This window comes from Oreochromis niloticus, linkage group LG18, assembly GCF_001858045.2.
Source record: "Oreochromis niloticus isolate F11D_XX linkage group LG18, O_niloticus_UMD_NMBU, whole genome shotgun sequence".
Classification (NCBI taxonomy): Eukaryota; Metazoa; Chordata; class Actinopteri; order Cichliformes; family Cichlidae; genus Oreochromis; species Oreochromis niloticus.
This window is the reverse complement of record NC_031982.2, coordinates 18464283-18487943: the sequence shown is the minus strand read 5'-3', so window position 1 is coordinate 18487943 and position 23661 is coordinate 18464283. Positions and strand designations below refer to the sequence as shown.

Below are 23661 nucleotides of genomic sequence, written 5' to 3'. Positions count from 1 at the left end.
CGCCCAACAATACCTTGTTTTGCCTTTCTCCGCAGGAGGAGCTATGGAGGACCTGAGGGGAAGTCTTGGTTTGAGGATGGACACAGGAGAGCAGTCAGCAATGGGGATGGAGTAAACTCTCTGCACAACCACCTCTACATCTTGTTCCACAGAGCCAGCCTGGCCGAGACCTTCGATAGCTTCCAGGAGAGAGACGCAGTGTCTTGTTAAAACTCCAGAAGGCCCCAAACTGCACTGAGCAACCTGTAACAGAGAAAAACAAGAAAATAACACCACATCCCCCCAAAGTGTGACTTCTTAGAGCTGAATAGGTGATTTAATCAGTTAGCTGACTGGTAGAAGATTACGATTAAGATTAAGTTTGTAGGCATAAACGGTCAACTGTCACTTGTCTCAACATCTCAGATATGAATGAATGAATGAATGAACATCTGGATTTCTTATTGAGCTTAAAATCAAAGTTAACTGTCTTTCAGTGGGGTTTTAACTGGATAAAACAATACATGTATTGAATCTGGAAGTTAGTGATAAGCAAACAATTCATTCACTGATAAGATAATCAATAGATTATTTGATATTTAGAGATATTTTTAAAAAATGCAGGCATGTCTTATTATTAGAAATGCAGTATATGACACTCACCAATACATTCAAATATGAGTATAATATACATTTTTGTTGGAAGAGAGTGCAATAAGCTCCTAGACTTTAAGGTTGTTTGTGTTTTTAAATAATTAAGACTTTTTTTTTTTAAGACAAATGCATAAACAATACATAAATGCACAGACGAACATGGCCAGTTTACACTGCTCTTAAAACACTCAAAGAAATGAAAAAAGACTATAAAAGCTATATGGGCAAAAGTACTGGGCCACCTACACATTTCACAGGCGGTGGTTGGCCAATGGAAATGCTGTGCCGCGAAGCTCCTGGCACACAGTTTTTGGTGCTGATGTTAATGTCAGAGGAGGCAAGCAGCTCTGCAGATAGTGGGTCTTTTTCATTATTTATTTATTTTTTTTTATACACACCATATGTCTCAGCACTTGGTAACCCCACTTTATAATGTTACGTGGTCTGGCACTTCTTGGCTGAGTTGATGTGGTTTTTAAACACTTCCACTCTGTAACAATACCACTTACAGCTGATTGTGGAATATCTTGGAAATCTCACAAACTGACTCACTGTAACAAAGGCATCCTATTACAGTATCATCCTTGAATTCACTGAGCTTCAATGTTTGTAAAGGCAGACTGCATGGACTTTATACGCCCCTGTATACTTTTGTCCATGCAGTCTGCCTGTGCATTGCACAGTGTATGATCCTTCACAAGTAAAAGAGAACTACAATTTCTGCCTTTCTTAGCTCCATAAAAGAGAAAACAGCTAAATATTCTTTTTTTAGTTGATCAACTAAACTTCATGAAAGTACTGCTATTAAAACTCACTCAGTGAATCAAACATATACATATATCAATCACTTCTGATTGCTACAGCAGCAGAATAGAGTGATTCTGCATCCAACTGAGACCATTTATTGTTTATATCTGAGATCTGTATAAAGTGGGCATGATTAAACCTGGGGAAAAAAACAACACTCTTTTCAGTGTTGATTTCATAATTATAAAGTCATAAAAACACTGATGCAAGCCTCAGTGTTTTGTGTTTATACATATTGACTAAACCTGAGTAGAAACCTTACAGCCAGTAGAAACCTACTGCACACATAATCATAACGTGCAGTCATTTTCTTAAACTGATGACAGGAGTTTTAGAGGCATAATACGGTTTGTATAATCTCCTAAACACCTTCCTCTTTATGTCAACAAGTACTTTACATTTTGAATTAAAAATAAAATGTTACACACTTGACTGTAAAGGCGATGAAACACACACACACACACACCTGCTTCACATTGCTCTCCTCTGTGGTCCTGCATGCATCCAGCCCTCCGAATGTTTTTCCCAAATAATACGCCATGCACCTTTCTGCAAAGACTGGGCCTCTAGGAATAGACGCATTGGCCGCTTTGGAAGCACAGAAGACCTTCTTGCTGAAGTGTGTGTTGAGAATAATAGGACAGCTGATGCCCTCAACAGAAAGGCTCTGCCTGCAACAAGTAAAGTTCATCAAGTTTAGATTCAAGGCAAATCTGGTATAGCAGCTGTTTGAGCGTTTCTTATGCTGGTTCTTAATAAAAGGAACCAGGGAACAGAGTTTGGGTATTTTAATATAGCATGAAATAAACATCTATAAAGTTGATGGGCAAAGATAAACAGCTTTATGTTATGATTGTCTTGATAACACTTGAAAACAGTCAGATTGTGAATTAAATGGAAGAGGCTGTTGCATAAACGTAGAGGGGTGGGGGCTGCTAGCTCGAGAACTTTTTGAATGTCAAACTCAGATAAGGTACCAGCCACCTCCACAGGTCTGTTTGCTGCGTACCACCCAGCACAAAGTACAAGTTCAAATACGCTAACCTCCTCCAAGACAAGAGAAGAACGCAACGGATGCATGCGTCCTCTTTTACTTTACCTACTGAAAGACAAAATTTCCAAGTAATTACATGTCGCAGTGTTCAATCTGGGGGATGCGGGTGAGAATACTTTCCAAATGTGATGTCATGTGTGGAAAAATACTTCAGTTGTCACAGTCAACGAGCCTGAGAGTGAACTGATGAAAAATCAAACGCAAAGTGTGTGTATGTGTGACCTGACGTGCTGATCTCGCTTTAATTTTTTAATGTTATCAGCTTGGATTTCACTCATCTGTAAGTGGCACAGAGATGCTGAACCACTCCTTTAAAACCTCAAAAAAAAAACAACCCCACCTCAGGTCTGGTACTTTGGCTCACTGACATAAATACGGCCCATCTGAGTGGCACCAGGCCTGACAGCTTAAAAAAAAAAAAAAAAAAAAAGTAGGATAACAGCTAGATAATTATATAGCACGGTGTTGTTGGTAAGTATGAATTACGACTTAATTTTTTCCACATGTAACATTGATAATACCGTGATGATGGCTTATCGCTGAGTCAGAGCCAAATGCACTCTGTGACTGGAACCTCTGTGCATGTCGCAGCTCGCCCGAGACGTGTGGTGATACTTAAACACGCAGATAAGTGTGGAGGGGGGAACTATTTGTTTAGACATATAATGAAAACACCGTGGGAAAGAATTTATGAGCCAAATTATTAGATTCACACGGTTTATGTGCATCCACATTTAATGAAAGGGAGTTTAATGTGACCTTAAAGAGTTCAGACTTTGAGAGCACTGGATTTACAGGAATTACTTTATTTGCTGGTCAGTTTGGAGGCTTTTATTTTATTTTTTTATAGTCCTTACTGTATAGTACTGATGAGTGTTTCTAATATTTTCCACTTTTCATGTCATTATTAAACAGACTGTAGCTGTAAAGTAGAGCTAACTCAATCTTTGACAGCAAAAGAAGAAGAAGAAAAGAAAAAAGCTAAACACCACAGGTATGAGTTCCTGCCACAGTGTTGTCCCTGATTGTGCTGGACTGTACATACCGTTACTGGCATGGTTTCCATACCCTGGAGCATTTTTGGTTATGCAAGACTACCAGCTACACCATGACTATGGAGAAAATCCAGTAATGGATTTTTACCAGTGCAGCTGCAGACACCTGTGACTCATCCACTGCAAAATAATCTACCCTCTTAATGGCAGGTATATATCAAGTACACATATATGAAAAGAAGTTTTTCTTTTCTTGGTGGTTCTATATCATAAAAAAAAGGATAGTAGACTTTTTGGGGCCAGAGACCCTGCACAGGGGAGAATATTTTCTACCACAGCCTCAACTTGTCCGGATTCAGTATCACTTGACAGTGCAGATGAAATCCAGTATTTCGTCTGCTTTCCAGCCAAGTAGTGGGCTAATAAAGCAAGATGCTTATCAGCAGGGCACTTTGTTGCACCTGAGAAGACAGAGGTGCTGTGTCACAAGCATATGAGTTTATAGTGGCGTAAGATTATGACACAAGACACACTATGCTTGCTTTATGAACAAAAATGGCCCCCAGTCTACAGCTTTTAATGCTAAATCAAAACTGTAGGATATTGTTATTGATATTATTGAGTTCTGGTGGTCTCCACTTAAAATAACCACTACCATGAAATCTCTGTGATATTTTAAAGACCTTATATTGTAATTTTATCTTAATAGAGCATTTTACTCTCAGACTGTAGACTGACAGGTTCACAGAGTTCATAGCTATCAGTATCCTATCCTGTGGAACCAGCTCCCAGTTTGGATTCATGAACCAGACACTTGCTACTTTTAAGGTCAAGTTTAACCCTTTCCTTTGTGATAGTTAGAGTTGTATCTTGCAAACTTGAAGGACCCCTAGCTATGTTGCTACTGTTATTTACTTCCTGTGACGTATTGTGTCCCCCCTGCCTATTTTTTTTTTATGACCTGAATTAAACTGAAATATCAGTACATAGTACATGATGCAAAGTTACCAAAAATAAAGAAGTTATATGATCTACACTATTGGCGCTAACACATTAAAATAATACTTACATTTTAATGCATCAATACAATAGTATCGTTATCTGAATATAGCAGCACTTAAACCAATTGCTGTGTGGTTTGAATGAGTAAGTATTTCTGGTGTACTTTAAATAAATTTGCACTATGCTCTAAATACCTTAAATAATGTTTGCCAGTGCTTTTACACAAATAAAACTTCTGAATGCAGGACTTTTAACTTGAAGTGTGGTATTTTTAGAGCGACGGTACCTTGTTTACTGACTCTGATGAGGAGATTAGTTTTTTTTTCCACCACAGCTGAATTTTGCCAACCTTAAAAAAAAAAAAAACTAAACAAGCAACGATTAAGCCTCAGCGATCGTTATCTGACAAGAGATCACAACAACAATCTGTAAAAGCCGTAATCTTAGCAGAGCAGAACGTGCTGTTCATATTCACATGAACAACACCCTTACAGGAAGCATGATCCATTGTGAACAGGTGAGTGGGCAGTTGTCATCATCAGACAGGTAGCCAGGTTAAGGAGTGCCACTGACTGCTTGCGTCACAGCTTGTACGTGAATAATCCCTGCAGGTATTTCCGCTCGGGCCTCGGCCCACTTAAAACAAGGCGTGGGAGGTGGGAGGAGTCAAACTACTCGTTGCAGGAATTATGGGGGTGGTTAACCCCTCGAGTGTCACACAGGAAACTGATAAGAGGAATTTTACCAGACAGGCTGCTCATCTAATTTCTGCTTTTTTCCACTTTGGCCTGGCCTGTAGCTGTTAACATGAGACTCAGAGAACATCCACTATTTCTTGCTGTTATGATGTGCTTTTATGAAGGCAGAATACTGATTGATTTAAACTGTCAACCCCACACATAAACAAAAAAAGATTTTAAGATACACGCAAAAATAATGCTTTGAAGGAGTAAACGGTTGCGGCTGAAGAGAATAAAACAGGGAAGGAGAGGTGCTAAAGCCAGAGATCCTCTCAAACCACCATGTGTTTTCAATCTCACGCCTCTGGCTCCCTCCACTCTCTACTCCCAAATGCTCCAGAAAATAATCCTACTGTGTTTTTTCCCCGGCTTGCTGGAAATGACCTAACTACTGCCAGGAAGAGGAATGCAAAGCATTCCCTGGAGCTGTTTGTGACGTCAGAGCGCTGAGGAGGCCCCTGCGCTTCCGCCAGCTTGGATATTCCAGATCAACCCAAACTCCCAACAGCTGGAGTCAACCGCTACCTCGCTCCAACTCCCAAACAATCCCAAAAACAATCCCCCCCATGTGAGGCACTGCTCTTCACATCTGGCTCTCGAGTATTTACTATTGTAAAATGAGAACACCAAGTTTTTACACTTAAAAACACACATTTGTACAACTTGAAAGATTTTAGGCGTACAACTTCCAGCAAACCTCCTATTCAATGTCTTCTGAGCTCCTTGCCCTGCATGTACTGTGTCACTCGTGCATTGAGTAATTGCCCGCAACAGTGTATTTTTCTCTGTAGGTTTTGAGCGCCAGCCAAGAGATGATTTAGAAAGAAAAACCAAAGATAGGGGGAAAAAATGGTTTCACTGACCGATATAACTCCCCAGATGTGTCACCCAGCCCCAGTGCTATTTTAGACATTAACAGAAAACATGCTCCAATTCTAAAATTTAATTATGTGCCTATTACAGCAGATATAATTCATCCATTATTTCATTAAAAAAAACATAAAACAGAGGGGGGGGGTTTTTCTCAGTGTGAGGATTTTCTTCTTCTCTGTATTTTTCGACATTTACATGGGACCTCTAAATTTAACCAAGTACCCTCCTGCACCACATCCCCAAAGTCAACCACATGTGCCTAATAATATAAGATTTTATTTAAAAAATATATTTAGGACATTAAACATTTAAAAATCCATTCATTGTTATGTTAAATCATAAAATAACATAAAATTATGTACTTAAAAAAAAAAAATTCCTCAAAATTTGGTCCAGAGTTAATTCTCTTCACACTGTAATTTTGACCTTTGCACATCATAACAATGGCTGCAAACTGGTTTTGACACAATAGGATCATCTTGTATTCACAAGTGTACATGTCTTACGTTTTTTTCCCACACACCTTGCCTTTATCTGTACTAAGACACTAAATAGCAGGGCTGGTCAAGGCCAACTGTACCAGTTTACTTCCTTGTCTTCACCAATGTAAACTATCTGCCCGTTTTAAGCTTTTAATAATCGGCTCTGTCTGAATATTTGTGGTCTAAAGTTTAGTTTCAGTTCGGTCTCCTTGCTTGTACCGTCACAAATCAGCCATATTTCACACTTCAGCGCTGCATTTTCAGGTGCATCAGAGAAGTCACAGCTGATGTAAACACTAAAAGCTTTCCACTGGTAAATGTGGTGCTTTTTTGTGGAACAGTTAAAGTAACTATGATGTGTTAACCACAGACTGAGCACATCTTCACTATCAGTTTAAGTGGTGCAGTGGAAAAATAAAACACTGCTTACAGCTGCTCACAGCACAGAACTATTAACACCACAGACAAAATAAATAAACTCTGCATTAGTCACAGTTCAAATTAAACCTTATTCATCTTATACTGAACTCTGGTGTGTTAGTGGGCCTCAGCTTGTCTTCTTTTTAAAACAAGTTGTTTGGGCACTGGTTTAGCTCCCTGGTTGAACAGGCGGCCATATTTCTTAAGGTTGAAATGTAGCAGCTTGGGTTTGAGTCCAACCTGTGACACTTTGCTGCATATTTTCTCCCATTCTTTTTTTGTCTACTTCTTCACTCCTGAACTGTCAAATAACCCAAAACTAAATATCTTCATCCATCCATTCGCTTCCGCTTATCCTTTCCAGGGTCGCGGGGGGCGGAGCCTATCCCAGCCGCCACAGGGCCGGAGGCAGGGTACACCCTGGACAGGTCGCCAGTCTGTCGCAGGGCCAACACACAGGGACAGACAACCATTCACGCTCACATTCACTCACACATTCACACCTAGTGACAATTTGGATTATCCAATTAACCTATCCCCTCAAACTGGATGTCTTTGGACGGTGGGAGGAAGCCAGACAGAAAAGAAACTCCACACAGAAAGACCCCGGCCTGATGGTGGAATTGAACTCAGGACCTTCTTGCTGTGCGGCAACAGTGCTAACCACCGTGCCACCGTGCTGCCCTATCTTAAAAAATAAAATAAGCTGTTTAGTTCTGGGTAAGGCCCAGCTTTCTTCTGATTGGCTGTCCCTCATGTTTGAACAGCAGCTAAGAGAGTTCTCTATGCTCGTTTTCTGACTGATACCACCATAGTAGGAATATCTGCTCTCAGTAACATCACAGAGAGCTAAAAGTAGAAAAAACTGGAGCCACCTGCAGTCCGAAGTTTTGGCTCACTGGAATTATTCTTATATACACTGACCTTTTGAAACTTAAGCCATGTTTAATAGGTAACCATAACTTTGTAACCAAAAATAATGAAAAGGGTCAGCTTTAAAAGTGTGCCCTGTGCTCCATCTGCTCACCATGGTGGATATATGTGGATGATGTCACTGGGTGCAGGAATCAGCTGTGCAGCTGTCTCTCTGTTGAATAACACCAACATACGAGCGCTCTCCTCAGAGACCGGGTGAACGTGTTGGTGGCCATCTCCGGGGGGTTGGTGGTGCTCGCAGTGCGCCAACTGCATGCTGCACTCCTCATGAACCTCCAGCACCTCGAGCACCAGCACGCCAGCCCTGTCCACTGGAGATCAGAGCAACAACAACAACAACACAGATGTTTAATGCTTGTGTGTGTGTCTGTGTACACAGTGTATTCATGCTTTCTGTGGGACTCATTATGCATTATGAAATTCTTTTTTAGCATCAGAACAACTTGCACTGCATATCTGTAAAGCCGTTACTGACTCAGCCTGAGCTGGATATGAGATGCAGTAAATCCCAATGGATGACTGCACAAATATTTGGAATTTTACCACAACGCTGACTGCTTGGCATGAACTATTAAGTCCACAGAGATACTTAAGAAGAGCAAATCACAACGATGCCCTGCAGCTGTAAACCAAAGCGAGATAGGAGGGAGACTTGGCATCATGAAAGTGAAGTGTGTAAACTTGATTGCATTGAATTGTTAAAATTGCAGAAGAGAAGGGGGCAAAGTCAATGCAGCTCATTGTGTGTGTGTGTAGGTAAGTGGCCAGAGGGGGAATTTTAATATGATACGAATAAATCAGATCAAGGAGACTGCTGGAGAGGTATTGGGTTTTAACAAGCATTTGTCCAAACATGAATGTTAAGTGGTTCATTTGTGCTCTGTGCATTGAGATCCCAAATAACAAAATCATTACAATAACACCAGGCAGCACGCCAAAACTGAGAGAGTACTCGAGTCCTCCTCTTGACCTGCAAATTCAATATTTTAGGAAACAACTCAACATCTGCATACTTGTTTTATTGTGGGGTATTTATCTTACAATATAAAGCACCTTGAGGAGGCTGTTATTGTGATTTGGCTCTATATAAATAAAACTGAATTAAATTAACCGTAGATAAGTCACACACCATCACAATCAGATGTCAGGGAACAGGACGATCCAGTCTGCATCAGTGTTATTGGTAATTATGTGATCACCAAAATATGAACAAAACCACTGTCAAGTCACTGCCTGGTTTTGGACTTGGCGTTTGAAGTTTCAACGTTATCATATTCAGATGAAAATGTGGAGTCCTAGGTTATCAGTTAAGGCTGGCAGGCTTCACTGGACTTAAGCAAATGACAGACATGTTCCTTCGAATTACTGGAATTCAATTTTATTTAATTAGCACCAATTCACAACAACGGTTGCCTCAAAGCACTTTACACTGTAAAGTAAGGATTCTACAATAATAGAGAGAAGACCCCAATAATTGGACAACCATCTATGATCAAGTACTTAACAACAATGGGAAGGAAAAACTCCTCTTCAACAGGAAAGCACCTAAAGGAGAACCAGGCACGGGGAAGGACATCAATCTTCTGCGTGTGGTTGAGGGGGCAGCAAAAGGACAACAACAACAACTTTAGTGACACTGCTAACTTAAAGTCTAACCACATTCTGAGGCCTCAATATTAATGTTTTATTCACAAGCTGATTTCCACAGTCGAAACCCTAGTTTGTATGGAAGCCACCAACTTATCTCCAAACCCTCGCCAACTATTGACCAAATGGCGGTGAAATTTGTAAAGAGTGCGACGCAAACCGGGAACAGACTGTTTGCCTTAAAAGTGAAAGTAGCACCTTTTAAAACGTGTTAGTTTCACGAACATTCTCCATTTCCAGTTTGCGTCGCACTTTTTCAGTTTTCACTATTGCTCAGCAGCTAGCTAGCACTGTCTGCAGAGAAATTCGATGTGTGTCATGCAAACCATGGGCAACAAAAGCAATCACAAGAAGGTTTTTTAATGCGGTACCGTCTTTGTGACCAGGTTCACCTAGCAACAGACAGCAACCTCCAAGAAACACTCGCCAGTGAGTCGGGAATACACATTTTTTTCCTTTTGACCAGAAGTTTCAAGGGCATCGCAGACAAGTGTCTAGGCCTATGTGACTGAGGCTTTAGCAAACTGCATCCATAACCTGCTAAATCTTGCTTAAAATGCCAGAATTTCACTCAACAAAACAGAAGCACAAACTCCTCGGCTGAACTCTACCACACAGCGTAGCATTTACCAGATAAATGCCATTAAAATGCTCCAAAAGGCACCAACTACACAAACGTGGTGGAGAGGTGCAAACCAGGTCCAAATTAGCAGAGAGGCCTAGGAGACAGAGATCCTCTGCACGTGTCTTCACACGTGTCAGTCAAATTGGCCATTCTGTAAACTCTGAGCCGTATTAATATCCAAATGTATGAGTCAGAAAGAAGTTCACTCTGATATATATTATAATGAAGCAAATTATTCAAAGAGGCCAAAACTGCCTTTGTATGAGGCCGAAAACATGACTTTTAATGCTACTTAATTGGTGATTTGAACCATTGATTCCATGGGGACTGTTTGGCCTGGAGTTTGCAGGTTGAGTGTAGTAGATAAAATTGTGAAAAATGTTCTGGAAAAAGAACATTTTGCACCAAAAGATATATTTTTTTATATTTAAAAAAATCCTGATGTCAGCCATGTGGCATTAATGGGTTGAAAGACTAAACAAACAAAAGTCTTTGTGCAAAAAAGACAAAAGAAAGATCAAATATTGATTAGACTTCGAAACCAGGTCAAGTCAAAATAAACTCCTACATTTCAACCCATCTTCGTAGCTCGTTACGCTAGTCAAACCATCGACTGACCACAAACTCTAAGTTAGATCAGGTGGGCGTTTTCATTTTCCACAATCAACTGTCACCTCTGAGTCAATGCTCATGTCCTATTACGAGGAGATACTTAACAAAAAGAATGCAAGTGGTTTGGTACGCCGCGGAAAGGAAAAAAGAAAAAAAAAAGGTAGGCAAGCAGCTTCCTGTCACCTACATGTCGAGTTCACAGTTCAGCCAGCATTTCCTCAGCGTGGCCCCTAAGTACAATCACATGTATGGTAAAAAGAAAAAAAAATATCACACCTTTCAGCCAGGCTTCATCCCACTCACAAATCAAAGTTCACTGTTAAACTTTAAGTGGTGATTCACAGGTTTATGTGTGCATGATCCTGGTGTGATCTGGCAGAGGACTCGTGTGACGTGGATCACCTGTTGTGGTTGTTGCTGCCGAGGAATCAGAGACGGACTGGTGCTTCCAGAAGCTGATAGCTGACCTCTGTCTGCACTGAAGTCGATTCAGCCTTTCTGCCAGACCTCCACTGCGAAACACACACACACGCATGCCCCCCCACCCCCACAGAGGTAGATGATGTAATGTGATAAACTCACAGAGCGCAAGCAGTCTAACCAACGCACAAGCAGAAATGTTTATTTCAAAGTGAGGTAAAAGATTTTCTGATGCACAGAACCAGCTGTCAAAGACTACAGAAAGCCATCTGTCAGATTTGGTGGGCTTAGAGATTGCAAACGACATTTAGCACCCACATTGTGCCACCAGGTGTCCCTTTCATCATCAGTTCTGCCGTGGAAACATTGTCACCAAAGTCTGTCTATCACCTGGCTGCAAGCAATACATCTTGCTTTGTTTGTTCGTATTGTGAAGCAATGCAAGCAATGCAATAACACATATTATACGCTCAGGTGCAATTTTTATTAAAACTAACACCGTCCTGCAGAAACTCTAACTCCATGAAGGCTGCAAAGACCAGTGCGGTTTCAAGAGCGTTTCTGATATAACTTTATGATAATTTTGAAGGCTCAACTGTGTGAGGTTAATGTTATGTAACTTGACTGGTATCAAACTTCTATAAAACTAAATTAGGTGCAGTAATATGATACACTCATATGCTGTGTATGAGCAGAGGTACTAGGCATTTAAAAACAGTAGACTGGAACAAAATTCACACCTTTGAAACTTTCTTCTCTTTTTGGCAGAGTCTTCTGGAGTCTTGGGTTGTCTATTGACTGGTTTCTGGGGCGTTTGCAGCATTGCCTGAGCAGATCTCACCCAGTTGCTGATTGACTTTTTGCTGCCCTCACCAGTTTGGAGAGGAAAGATCTCAGAATCCAGTCTGCTTGAAGTCACTGGGCTGCCAATATCCCCTCCATCAGACACATACCCTGAGATCTCAAGCTCTTTAACCTGGGAACAAAGTGAGCATTTGATGTGAAGAACAGTTCTAATTTTGTAGTTTGACATTCTTGAATGAAAACGTTAAAAATGTTCAGCTGCAGTCAAATGTAACTGTATGTTATATGCTGACATCCAGCTCCACATTTCTATTCTAGGACTCTAAACGAGCTCTGAATGATTTACATCTCAAAGTAACCCTTATTTATCTTATAGCGGGCCTTGGTGCAACCTCTCAAAAAACTTCATACTAGAAACTGCCAAGGGGTTCATTTTGAGCCCCTTGCCATTTTAAAAATCCTGTAGGTTTGTTAAATTAAAACTCCATCATCTCATATTTTCTGCCATTTTCAAAAATTGGCTTATTCATCAAATACTCAATTTTGGGGCGTGTGCGATCAAAAGAATTCGGACAACTTTTACCAAAGTCGCTGTGGGCGTCATTTTGACCCCAGAGAAATTAATGTAAAACCACTACTGCAGCACAGCGTGTTGCTTAGAAACATGATTGTTTTACACACCATTGTGAGGTTGTGTGTAAAGCCTGCCACAAAACGAGTTACAGCTAGATAGATGTGACTGATAAATACATATAGAGAGAGACTGTAGTTAGATAACCCATGAATAATTATTGCTGGGCACATGATGAGCTGGAGCAGAGCTGGGAGTGTGTGACCGAACAGGGCAGGTTGCTGGCTGTGCAGAGCAGCGGGGGAACCGTAGCTGAACTGAACAGAGAGTCCAGTGTGGAGGACTAATCCGAGCAAAGTAAATCCAGAGCACAGCAGCCAAACGACTTCTGCCCTGAGCAGAAGAGCTGAGGAAGTGAAGGTGCGAACATGACGGAGCAGTATGGATGCTGAATGTGAAGCTGTAGGTTTGGTAATCGGAGGCAGATGTGGAGGAGATGAAAACTTTGACTGCTTTTCTACTTTCACAATAATTATTTAAAATGTGTTTCTTACGTTTTTTGTGGCTACCTGTGAGGTCAATTTTAAAATGTAGGCAATCAGCTGTTCAGTCTCATTTACATTTACTCTAATGTGTATTTTTATTTTACATTCTGTAAGAAAATGCTCTAAATCATTAATAAAACTAATAAAACCCCTTAAAATGAATCTTAAATATTTGTTTTGTCAAACCTTCCTTAATATTATAAAAATTAGATGAAAATTAACAACCTAACCTCTTCAAGAAATGATGCCTTTGCTATTACTGCTGTTGTTACTGGGGTCAAAATGACCCCCCTAATGTTAAATTCCTTCCCCTTTCTTCTGATTGGCTGACCCTTGTAAACAGAAGTTGTCAGCAGGTGAGTGAGGCTGCTGCGTTAATGACCAGGATATCCTCTCCCTGTACAGAGCTGAAACAGAAAAACTGTCTGAAACAGTGTTTAAAGCAATCAGAAGTCTAGGCTTATTGAATGCACATACACTCATTTCAATAATATGAGCACCCATCCTATAAAAGTGTGTGTATATTATATATAAAGACAAAAAGTAACGCTTTTAAAATGGTTCATCCATCTGTAACATACTCATGAGTAATTAATGATGAATAAAAACAATAAAATCAATATCAAAAATCAAGAGGATGATACACCAACACGCAGTCAGGCTGATTAATTGTCAAATTAGTGCACTAAGCAATCTTTCTTGCTGTATCATTGCTGGCTACACCTGAAGGAATCTGTTCTCATGGAAAAATCCACGAGAAACCTGAGGTCCTGTCATGTGCAGACAAGACCAGCATACCAGGCCCTGTCAGCCAATATGCTCTCTTCTTTGAATCAACTTGACCCTGCTAGGCAGCGTGCCAGCAGACGTCACACTCCAACCAGCTACAGAGAAAAAGGAACACTATGTTCCTGGCCCCGGCTCAAAAATGTTTTCACCCAGCGCTGAAAGCATTATAAGTACACAGCTCTATGCAGCCTCTTCCACTCACTCAAGTTCTCCTGAACAAACAGTAGTAAAAAAGTTGTTTATAGCCCTTCTCGAGCTCTAATGTGGTGTGGGTGGTTGACCCTTTAAGTGCCGATGTCGGTGGGCGTCGGACCGAGCAACACACTTCATCTGGGAAGCAGCCATCCCCTTTGGCCTTGAAGTGCGGAGTCGCCTATACAGCTCCGCCTGTCCTCTCTTAGCGGCTAGTACAAAAACACAGAAATCTGGCAGGGGCACATCAAGTGACTCAGCCATGCGTTTATCTGGAGTAGTAAATTTTGCCTAGGATTAGGATCCTTCCCCCCTCCCCCTCCTGTATCCTGTTAGATCTGGTTTGATTTACAATTGCAAATGTGTAAGTGAGCTTTCCGGGCAGCAAATAAAAAGTCCAAATAGACCAGAACATTCTGATATTCTAATTAAGTCAATATTTACTCTGCATATACTAAATTGAATCATACTGATAATCAGATGCAAGAAAGCTACGTACTATTCCTTTTAAATATGCAGTATTTGATCTGCCAAAACTACCCCGTACACATATTTCAGTGCGACTATATTAAACTATAAAAGTAGGACTCTAAAGTCTTCTTTCTAGAGGCCCTCTGACCACAAGCCTCCTGTTTGTTGATCTTATATTTTTTTGACCCCAAAAAGCTGATAACAGCAAATTATAAGTGTGACAAGAGGAAGTAGCTGGGGTCTGCGGGACTGATGTTAATCTCTCGTCAGGCTTCCTCTCAATATATCGAGTTAGTGCTTTTTGCAGCCTCAATAAATGAGCGTAAGCGGCAGGCAGAAGCTATACCAATACCGGCTTCAATCTGACCCATCCTCGTGTTCAACGGCGTTCTCATAAACCGCTATCTAGTCAACCGCATTCATTCAGCTTTGCCACAACCTGCTGATCTTTTTGTTTTTTAAATTGTAATATGTGCTTTAACAACTAAACTGCATGTGTGTGGTCTATGAGCTAAACACCGTCACCACTCCTTGTACATTCTCACCATGCCAGCCCTGCCTTCAACAAACAGTGCCTCTGAATGGCTTGTGAGCAATGGGAGCAGTCGATCCAGCTCTGGGAGGGGGGGTCTGCAAAAGACCAGCACCAGTGATAATGACAACGCTGATCGAACAGTGAGAGTATTCGGCGCTCACAGTGAAATCGTTTTATTACACTGTCGATATCGATTAATCTGATGGCTCCGTTTGTTTTGTCTTTAAAAAAAAAAACCCAAACACTTCAAAAATATTTAATTTACTTTGACAAAGTACAAAAAAGGAGTGCAAACTGCACATCTGTAAACCAGAAAGGTGCAAATATTACTCAATAATTTCCATTTTCTCTGTGTCGCAGCTCTACAGTGTTTTGATTTCTATAAATAACACGAGTGGAAACTATGCAATTCTTTACATATTGTACTTAAAGAGAGGCAAGTGCTTTTTTTTTAAGAAAGAGTTTCACCGTCATGCATAAATTAGCCCCAGTGTTCAGATCTACTTTGCCCTTCACATTAAACCTGTGTTTTACTACTGGCTCAGCTTCTGAACTTTGACAGAACATAACCTGAATCTAGAAACTACTCTGGTTTGAGCCTATGGGGCCTTCTTAGGATATCAAAACATGGTTGAGACAATGCTCCACCTAGTGGTTTCAAGACTAAACATTCAACTGCAACAAACTGAACAAAAAATTACTGAAAAAAACAAACAAAAAACCAACAACTTTGAGATGAACACTAAAATATAATACCTACATAGTATCTTACAAGAACACAGGCTTTCATGCAGCATCTGCTACAGCTGCAAACAAAGCCATCAGATTAGCAGTCAAGCAAAGTTGTTAAAACACACACATGAGCACATCTTAGACAAATACATCAACTGGCAGTCAGCTGATAATTAGAAACACAGTTGGTAATATACTGGACTAAGTTAATAAGACCTTAGAAAGGCCTATAGCCCCACCTAGTGTCCCCTAACGCAAACAGCACAAAGTCCACCTGTTCTGTCCCCTCTACAGATCAGTGTGCCTCATTATGCAGGTGTTAAAAAAAACAAACACTTTCACGCACAGATAGTTTAATGTTTACTTACATCTTCAGTTTTAGAAGGAAAGTCATTTGGCTTCTCTTCAGAGGAATCACAGTCTGAGATTTGTTGCCCACTGTGCTTTTCAACATCTTCCTGAGACTCATCACCCAGATCGCTGTCTGTGTCAATAACAGGAAGGTCATCTAGGAATGAAAGAAAGAGCTGTGCTAGTGCTGTAAATTTTATCTTATGGCGTTTATCAGGCTATAGAGATAGCCGAGCTGTTAACATATAACAGAATTTATAACCTTAAGTCAATTGCTTTTACTAAGAAAAGTCTGGAAAAGGACCACAGAGTAGACTGAGTTAAAGGAACAGTTCAGCTTTCTAAGAAATTAGTTAATTTACTTTATTACCCAGTGTTACAGACAATAAGCATTTGTTTTGTAAATTTGCCTCTGTACACCAGCACAGTAGGTTGAATCCAAATAATGAAAATCTGACTGAAGGCCACACTTTGAGCTTTTGATTTAAGGGGTTTAACGAAAGTGGTGCATTAACTAGTCACGAATTATAGTCAATACTACACTTAGTCCAACTAGCCCATTCTTGGAAAGCAGGAATGCACTGATCAGCTCAGCAACACAAACAGAGCTGAAAAACAACAGAAGACAACTTTCTCGAGGAGTAAGGTGTATCATTGTTAAAGTTTACAATAAAGACGTGCTTTCACTTTTTGCATGGTACTCACTCTTTTGCACATTTCAATTGCACTGTTGTGTCTGTATCGTTCTGTTCTGCCTGGTGTTGAACTGTTTTTTTTGTGTTTTTCGGCAATTTTTGCACATTGCACTTTATGTAGTCCTGTGTTGATTGTCTGTTATATGTCATATGTAGCACCATGGTTTTGGAGGAACATTGTCTCGTTTCACGGTGTGCTGTACCACTGCACATGGTAGGAATGACAATAAAGCCACCTGACTTGACTTGATAATACTGCAATAGCAATCCAAGAGCAAAGAAACGGTTGTCAGCTGATCTCTACTGAATAAGGGACGCTTTTCAGTTATTAAATAAAAAAACTGAAGGCAGAGAAACCCACAAACGAGCAGCAACTGAAGGTGACTGCAGTAAAGGCCTACCAGAACATCTCAAGGGAGGAAACACAGCATTTAGTAAAGTCCATGGGTTCTAGTTCTCACAAAGTCACTGACTGTAAAGGATTTTATCTAAATATTAAGAACAACTTTTACATTTAAATGTTATGTTAGTTTGTCCAATTCATTTTGAGCTTCTAAAAATGGCAAACTGTAAAAAAGTAACTGTAAATGAAGAAGACTGATAGTACACCAACATATGCTTTTTTGTCATAAAGACTAAAACAAAGAAGGAGCTAGTTTGGCCATAAAACATCTCTAAAGCTCAGAAACTATTTGTTTTGTCATTAAAAAATTTACAAAAAAAGAAATGTTTGGGAGATCTTTTTTTTTTTTTAAAAGTGAACTTCAGTTAGAATAACCTGAAATGTAAAATTTCTCCCTCAGCAAGTCACAACTTAATTTTATACCTTTATCAGTGCTGAGCATGAGCAGTGCTCGGCTGTAAGACTGAGTGGAAGCTGTGGGTCTCCCTCGACTGTTACACTGCTGCTGCCTCTGTGCAGTAACTCTGGATGGATGCTGCTCCTGGGTCTCATTATCAGGCTGCTCAGAGTCACTGGAGCTCCACGCAATGTTCACTGGGTCCTCATCACGGTGAGGGGAACTGCTCTGAACTGGGAAACACATACAGAAGGGAACAATGCAATGTTAGAATTGAATCACTATGAGGTGCTTGTTAAAACTGGAGACTTACTTCTGAAGACTACTGAAGAAATTACAAGAAAGCTTGCCTGTAAGAGTTGTGGCTGTGCTGAAGAATAAAGGTGGTCGTATAAATACTGACTTTCTAGCTTGTTAGAATTGTACGCCCCATGTTTTATGTTATGTGCGTATATACTTGGTATTACGTTAAGAGAAACTCAATTAAAAGTGATCTTCAGGTGAAGGTGATTTCAAGATTGACCAATACATTTAATCTGTCATTAGTGATGTAATGATTCATTAAATAAACAATGATACAGAAATCAATATGAAAAGTACATTTCAAATGATAACTAAAAATATGCAAATATGACAAATATATTAATAACCCTTTTTAAACATTTACATTTCAAAAGACGTGTACAAGAAACTCACCGTTTCCACAGACTAATTTCAATTTAGATTAAGAGCACACACCCCTAAAGTGTTTTCCAGTCAATAACAAATAAGTATGATTTTGTATTTCAAAGTAAAAGAAATGGCATATATGAGCTCTTTTTCATCTGGAAAGCTTCAGAAAGCTATAATAAGGAAACTTCCTGTTTCTACTTAGTAATTGCCCTGGAGTAATAGGATACACCCTCACAGTGTCACCCAGTCTAATTGTGCATTTCAAAGTAAAAGCCCTCTGAAACCTCATACATTAGATATTTGTTTTCCTCTGGAAAGCTTCGGAAAGCTGTCATAAGGAAACTACCTGTTGCCACAGACTAATTATTTTATACTTGCTGTACCCATTTCCCATTTTCCTAACAAACTTATAAAAAATTAGCGTCACCTGACTTGTGAACAGTACTGTACACTTAAGTATGAAGTACTTACAGAGTATTAAAAGTTGTGAGGTTAGATAAAAGATAGAAAAGTCTGAGACAGACCACAGCAAGAAAGGCCAGCAAACTGAGCAAGAGACCTGCAGCAGACAAGTGTTTCAGCTTCTTTAGAGCAGATAGTTTTCTTCCTGATGACGGAATGATCTGCAACAAAAAACAGAAATCCACAGTATGAACACAGTTGGAGTAGCAGGGTGATAATGCTAAGAGATGGACGGAGTGCTGTTGATCTTTATCACCTTTGTCACCGGGCTATCCAAAAAACTGTCTCCACACTTCTCCCAGCTCTTAGCGGATGACAGGGAAGAGAGCGAAGGGGGCTCCCTGCCCACTTTCGGGAGAGCATTTTGGATATCATCGGGAAAGAAAACACACTTTATGTCCCTGGAGTACCTTTTACGCTGCAGAAAACGAATGAAGTAAAAGGGGTTAGCTTAATAATAATTTTTTTAAAAGCGTTTAACGGTTTTTACTAAGATAACCCTGCTGGAGGATTTAATGATAATTTCACCTGGATTTACTCTGACAACCGAATTACAAATAACAATGGATATCTTTGCTGTTATTAATAGTTAAAATATGATTCTGGTAACACATGCCTGGCTGGTAAACCCCTTTGCGCTGTGGGCGGGCAAAGCCGGATAACATGGGCTGCTAAAGCTAACTAGCTACACTCTATTTATTAGCGTTAACTAGCTAGCTAGTTGCCAGACTTCTTACCTTCCTGGAACTCATTGAGACAAAAAGAGTCAATGCAGAGTTACTGAAGTGGTCTGTGTGCGTGTCCTCAAAGCGTCATTAGCAATATAATATTTCTTGAACCCATCTTTGTGAAGTTACCGGTGTTTTCCTCCCTCACTAGTTTGCTAAGGGCAGGAACAAACTAGTGCCGCTTACCCAATCTGAGGGTACGTTTCATAATTCACCAGCGTGGACCGGAGGCGGATATGGGTGAGATTCTCACACCCAATCACTCCAAAAAAGCGGTCAAGTTAACAAAGTTAAGCATGCCTGTAAAAATTAGATTGATTCACTTTTCTTCAGACTCTTAATATGCCACAGTTTTCTTCTTTAGTTTGCTTTTCTGCACTCAGCTGAACTGCACAAGTGAAAATACTATACTATAATATACTATAAATAGTATATTATTCTACTGGTACGGGTAAAAGTCCAAAAATCAGTACTACAGTAAATATACAAGCCAAGTTACTACTCTTTATAAAGACTCATATACACTGTTAATATTATTATTATTATTTATTATTATTATCATTATTATTATTATTATTATTATTAATTTGAATTGATCTATGGAGGAAGCCTCTTTAAAGCATTTCTCCTTTTTGCAGGGAAGCAAAGGGACCTTCTTTTTAATATTAACAATAACTGTTTAAAAGTCTTTAAGCTTTTCTTACCTACCCAAGCATTCAATGCCCTTTATACAAAAAAGCCTCATTCTCCCATTCATACAAAGACTTTAAGAGTAGCCTAGACATACATACAAACACTTAAGCGCTTTCTATGTAAGATTCACACATATTTACACTCTGATGGATGCATCAGAAAGCAACTTGTGAGCTACTAAGCAACATATAAATAGTTAAAATAATCAATAGCTGCAACATGAAAAAGACATAGACAGCAATAAATCAGTAACTGTTGTCCAATGACATCAGGTATATGATTCTAAGTAAAATATCTTATAAATATATCACTTTTTTTCTGCAAGTTAACTATCCATCACAAAATTTGGTTTAAATTCTATGCCTTATTGTGTGAAAGGTTCTTTTTACACAATAAGTTCAAGTTCAAGTTTATTCATTTACATAGCACTTTTAAAAACAACAGTTGTTGACCAAAGTACTGTACTTACATAGACAAAGCAGAAGCATGCCAAATAAAATAGAATATAGATTAAGAGAAAATAGACAACAGAAACAGACTCATCTTGATTTAAAAGCCAGAGAGTAAAAGTGGGTCTTTAGATGGGTTTTGAAAGTCTCCTGTGTTGGAGAGGTCCTGATATGCAAGGGCAGTGAGTTCCATAATTTAGGAGCAGTCACAGCAAATGCCCGGTCTCCTCTGTGTTTTAACCTCGACCTTGGGACAACCAAAAGCATTTGGTCCGCAGACCTCAAGGATCTTGCGGGAGAATATTGGGTTAGGAGATCAGCAAGATATATAGGGGCTTGGCCATGGAACGTCTTAAAAACAAGTGTTAAAATTTTAAAATCAATTCGAAAGCTGACTGGTAGCCAATGTAATGATGGAAGTATGGGAGATATGTGATCCCGCTTGCGCGTCCCAGTTAGGAGCCATGCTGCAGCGTTTTGGACTAGCTGTAGTCGGCCAATTAATGTAGCGGTAATACCAGAATAGAGGCTATTACAGAAGTCGAGACGAGATGAGATGAAGGCATGGATCGCTTTCTCGAAATCTCTGAAGCAGAGAAAAGGGATGGCAGGGTCTCCGGAGTCAGTAAAAGTTAAAAGGTCATTAAAACCCTTTAAAATAGCAGTTTCAGTGCTGTGGTGCTTTTTAAAACCAGACTGGAACACACACAATAAGAATGTGATAGGATGCAGGGCTGCATATGAGCTTGAAAATTGTGACAGCAATGACATGAGTCTTGGCTTGCCAAACTTTGCATGGCAACAATCTTGATTTTCGCATCACTGAAGTAAAAAAATAAAAGGACTGTGCAGAGACCTCTACAACAGAGGGAGCTAATTCCTTGCGATGTTCGACTACATATCCACTTCCACTGCTTCTTAAATGTTAAGTTGACCAGACCTTTCTAACCTTGTGTCTTGCAAAAGTAGTCTGTCACACTGCGAACAAAACCTACACATCAGTTGCAAATGTATTTTTTCATAAATAGTGACTCATGTGAAGGAGAGGATTGTAGAAGAATTGAGTTATCCTGTACCAAATAGTGTAAAAACATTTGCACATCCAAATCTACAAAGAACTGTGTCACAAATTTGGATCGAAATATGTGCTTCAGACTGTGATGGAAAACAATGATGTGACTGTCGTTCCAGGCATTTTGGAGGCCTTAAAAGCACAGCTCTAAAAATCAACCCAAGAATCTTCTCTTCCATGTTTTGTGGTTTAAGGAAGACAGTCGCTTGCTGCATAACCACTGAATAACAGAAACAAGGAAATATTTATTTACATGGGAAGTTACAACCCTCTTTTCAAAATACAAGTGCATAGGTTGCAGCAGATGACCACCCCTTACTGACCCTGGTTCTGCCAGGGGTTTCTTTCTGTAAAAGGGAGTTTTTCCTTCCCACTGTTCCCACCTTGGTGGTCCTAGGTGACACACTGGAAAGATTACATTTGTCTGATTGTCAGTTTTCTCCCTAATACTGTGAGGTCTTTACCTTGCACTTTTGACAGTCAGATCAAAAGACAGTTTTTGCAATCTGACTGTCCGCCATAGATTGATTTCAATGAGTCTTACTGGAACGAGGGTTGTAAAAGCAACATGGTAGCTCTGTGTGGCCTCCCACAGTAAAAAGACATGCACCTCAATAGGACACTCTAAGCTGTTCACATAAATTGCCTCTTAATTGGAAAATAAAACTAAACAGAAAATGAAATAAATGGATGTTTGTGACTTTCTCAAGAACATTTGACTTGTTGAAGGCAAAGGGGAAAAAATGGTTTGTAGTAAATCTAATAAACGATAATATAGAAAGAGTTTTTTTTGGTTGCTGGTTAAAACAAACTATAAATGCTGTACTAGATACACTATATTGCCCAAAGTATTCACTCACTCATCCAAATCACTGTGTTCCAATCACTTCCTGTGTAAAATCACACACCTAGGCATGCAAACTGCTTCTACAAACATCTGTGAAAGAATGAGTTGTTTTCAAGAGCTCAGTGAATTCCAGGGTAGTACCATGATAGGATGCCACCTGTGCAACAAGTCCTGTTGTATAAATCCGTCAGTACTAAATATTCCACAGTCAACAGCTGGTGGTAATATAACAAAGTGGAAGCGATTAGGAACAATCACTACTAAGCCATTAAGTGATAGGCCGCGTAAAAATCACAGAACAGGGTCAGAGGATGCTGAGGGGTATAGTGGGCACAAGTCGCCAACTTTCTGCAGTGCCAATAACTCCTGACCTCCAAACTTAATGTGGCCTTCAGATTAGCTCAAGAACAGTGCGCAGAGAACTTCATGAAATGGGTTTCCATGACCAAGCAGCTACATCCAAGCCTTAATTACCAAGCACAATGCAAAGCGATGGATGCAGTGGTGTAAAGCACGTCGCCACTGGACTCTAGAGCATTGGAGACATGTTCTCTGGAAGGATGAATCACACTTCTGGCATTCTGGGTGTGGAAGAACTTGACTGGCCTGCACAGTGTTCTGACCACAACCTGATAAAAGTACAGCTTTGGGATGATTTAGAGCAGAGACTGTGAGCAAGGCCTTCTCATGAAATATCTGATCTGACAAATTTGCTTCTGGAAGAATGATCAAAAATTCCCATAAACATTCCTAAAGCTTATGGAAACCCCTTCCCAGAACAGCTGAAGCCTCAAAAACTGGCAGAAAACCCTCCAAAAAGAAACTGGTAGAGTTGAAGAACAAAGCTCAGTGCCAGCCTAACAGATGTAAAGAAGTCTTATACCTTCTACCTATCCCTTTAAAGCCCCCAATTAATTTGGAAAATGAAGATATTTCAATTTGTAATTCCTTCTGTCTGAAATCAGCTACAGAATAAACTAAATCTCAGGTCATGCTAAATTAATTTA

The 23661-nt window shown here is 39.9% G+C and overlaps 1 protein-coding gene across 4 annotated transcripts in view; it reads right to left on the bottom strand.

The window, feature by feature from the left end:
* spidr (scaffold protein involved in DNA repair) overlaps positions 1–19808 on the bottom strand; it is a 43300-nt gene extending 23492 nt beyond the window's left edge. The window contains exons 1-10 of one of the 4 annotated variants that reach the window (XR_002057222.2): positions 19603–19808; positions 19122–19283; positions 18963–19026; positions 17758–17964; positions 16254–16393; positions 11987–12222; positions 11229–11338; positions 8034–8253; positions 1907–2111; positions 14–243 (exon numbers count right to left, since the gene is read on the bottom strand). Coding sequence is in view for 3 of the 4 variants with exons in the window: in XM_003438107.5 (XP_003438155.2) it covers positions 14–243; positions 1907–2111; positions 8034–8253; positions 11229–11338; positions 11987–12222; positions 16254–16393; positions 17758–17964; positions 18963–19026; positions 19122–19283; positions 19603–19617 (1589 nt within the window). In the remaining variant the exon portion in view is untranslated. Of the gene's footprint in view, positions 1–13; positions 244–1906; positions 2112–8033; positions 8254–11228; positions 11339–11986; positions 12223–16253; positions 16394–17757; positions 17965–18874; positions 19027–19121; positions 19284–19602 lie in introns of those variants that run through there. The other 3 variants (XM_003438107.5, XM_005476411.4, XM_025900098.1) reach the window with 3 other exon arrangements.
* Between the last annotated feature and the right edge of the window lie 3853 nt (positions 19809–23661).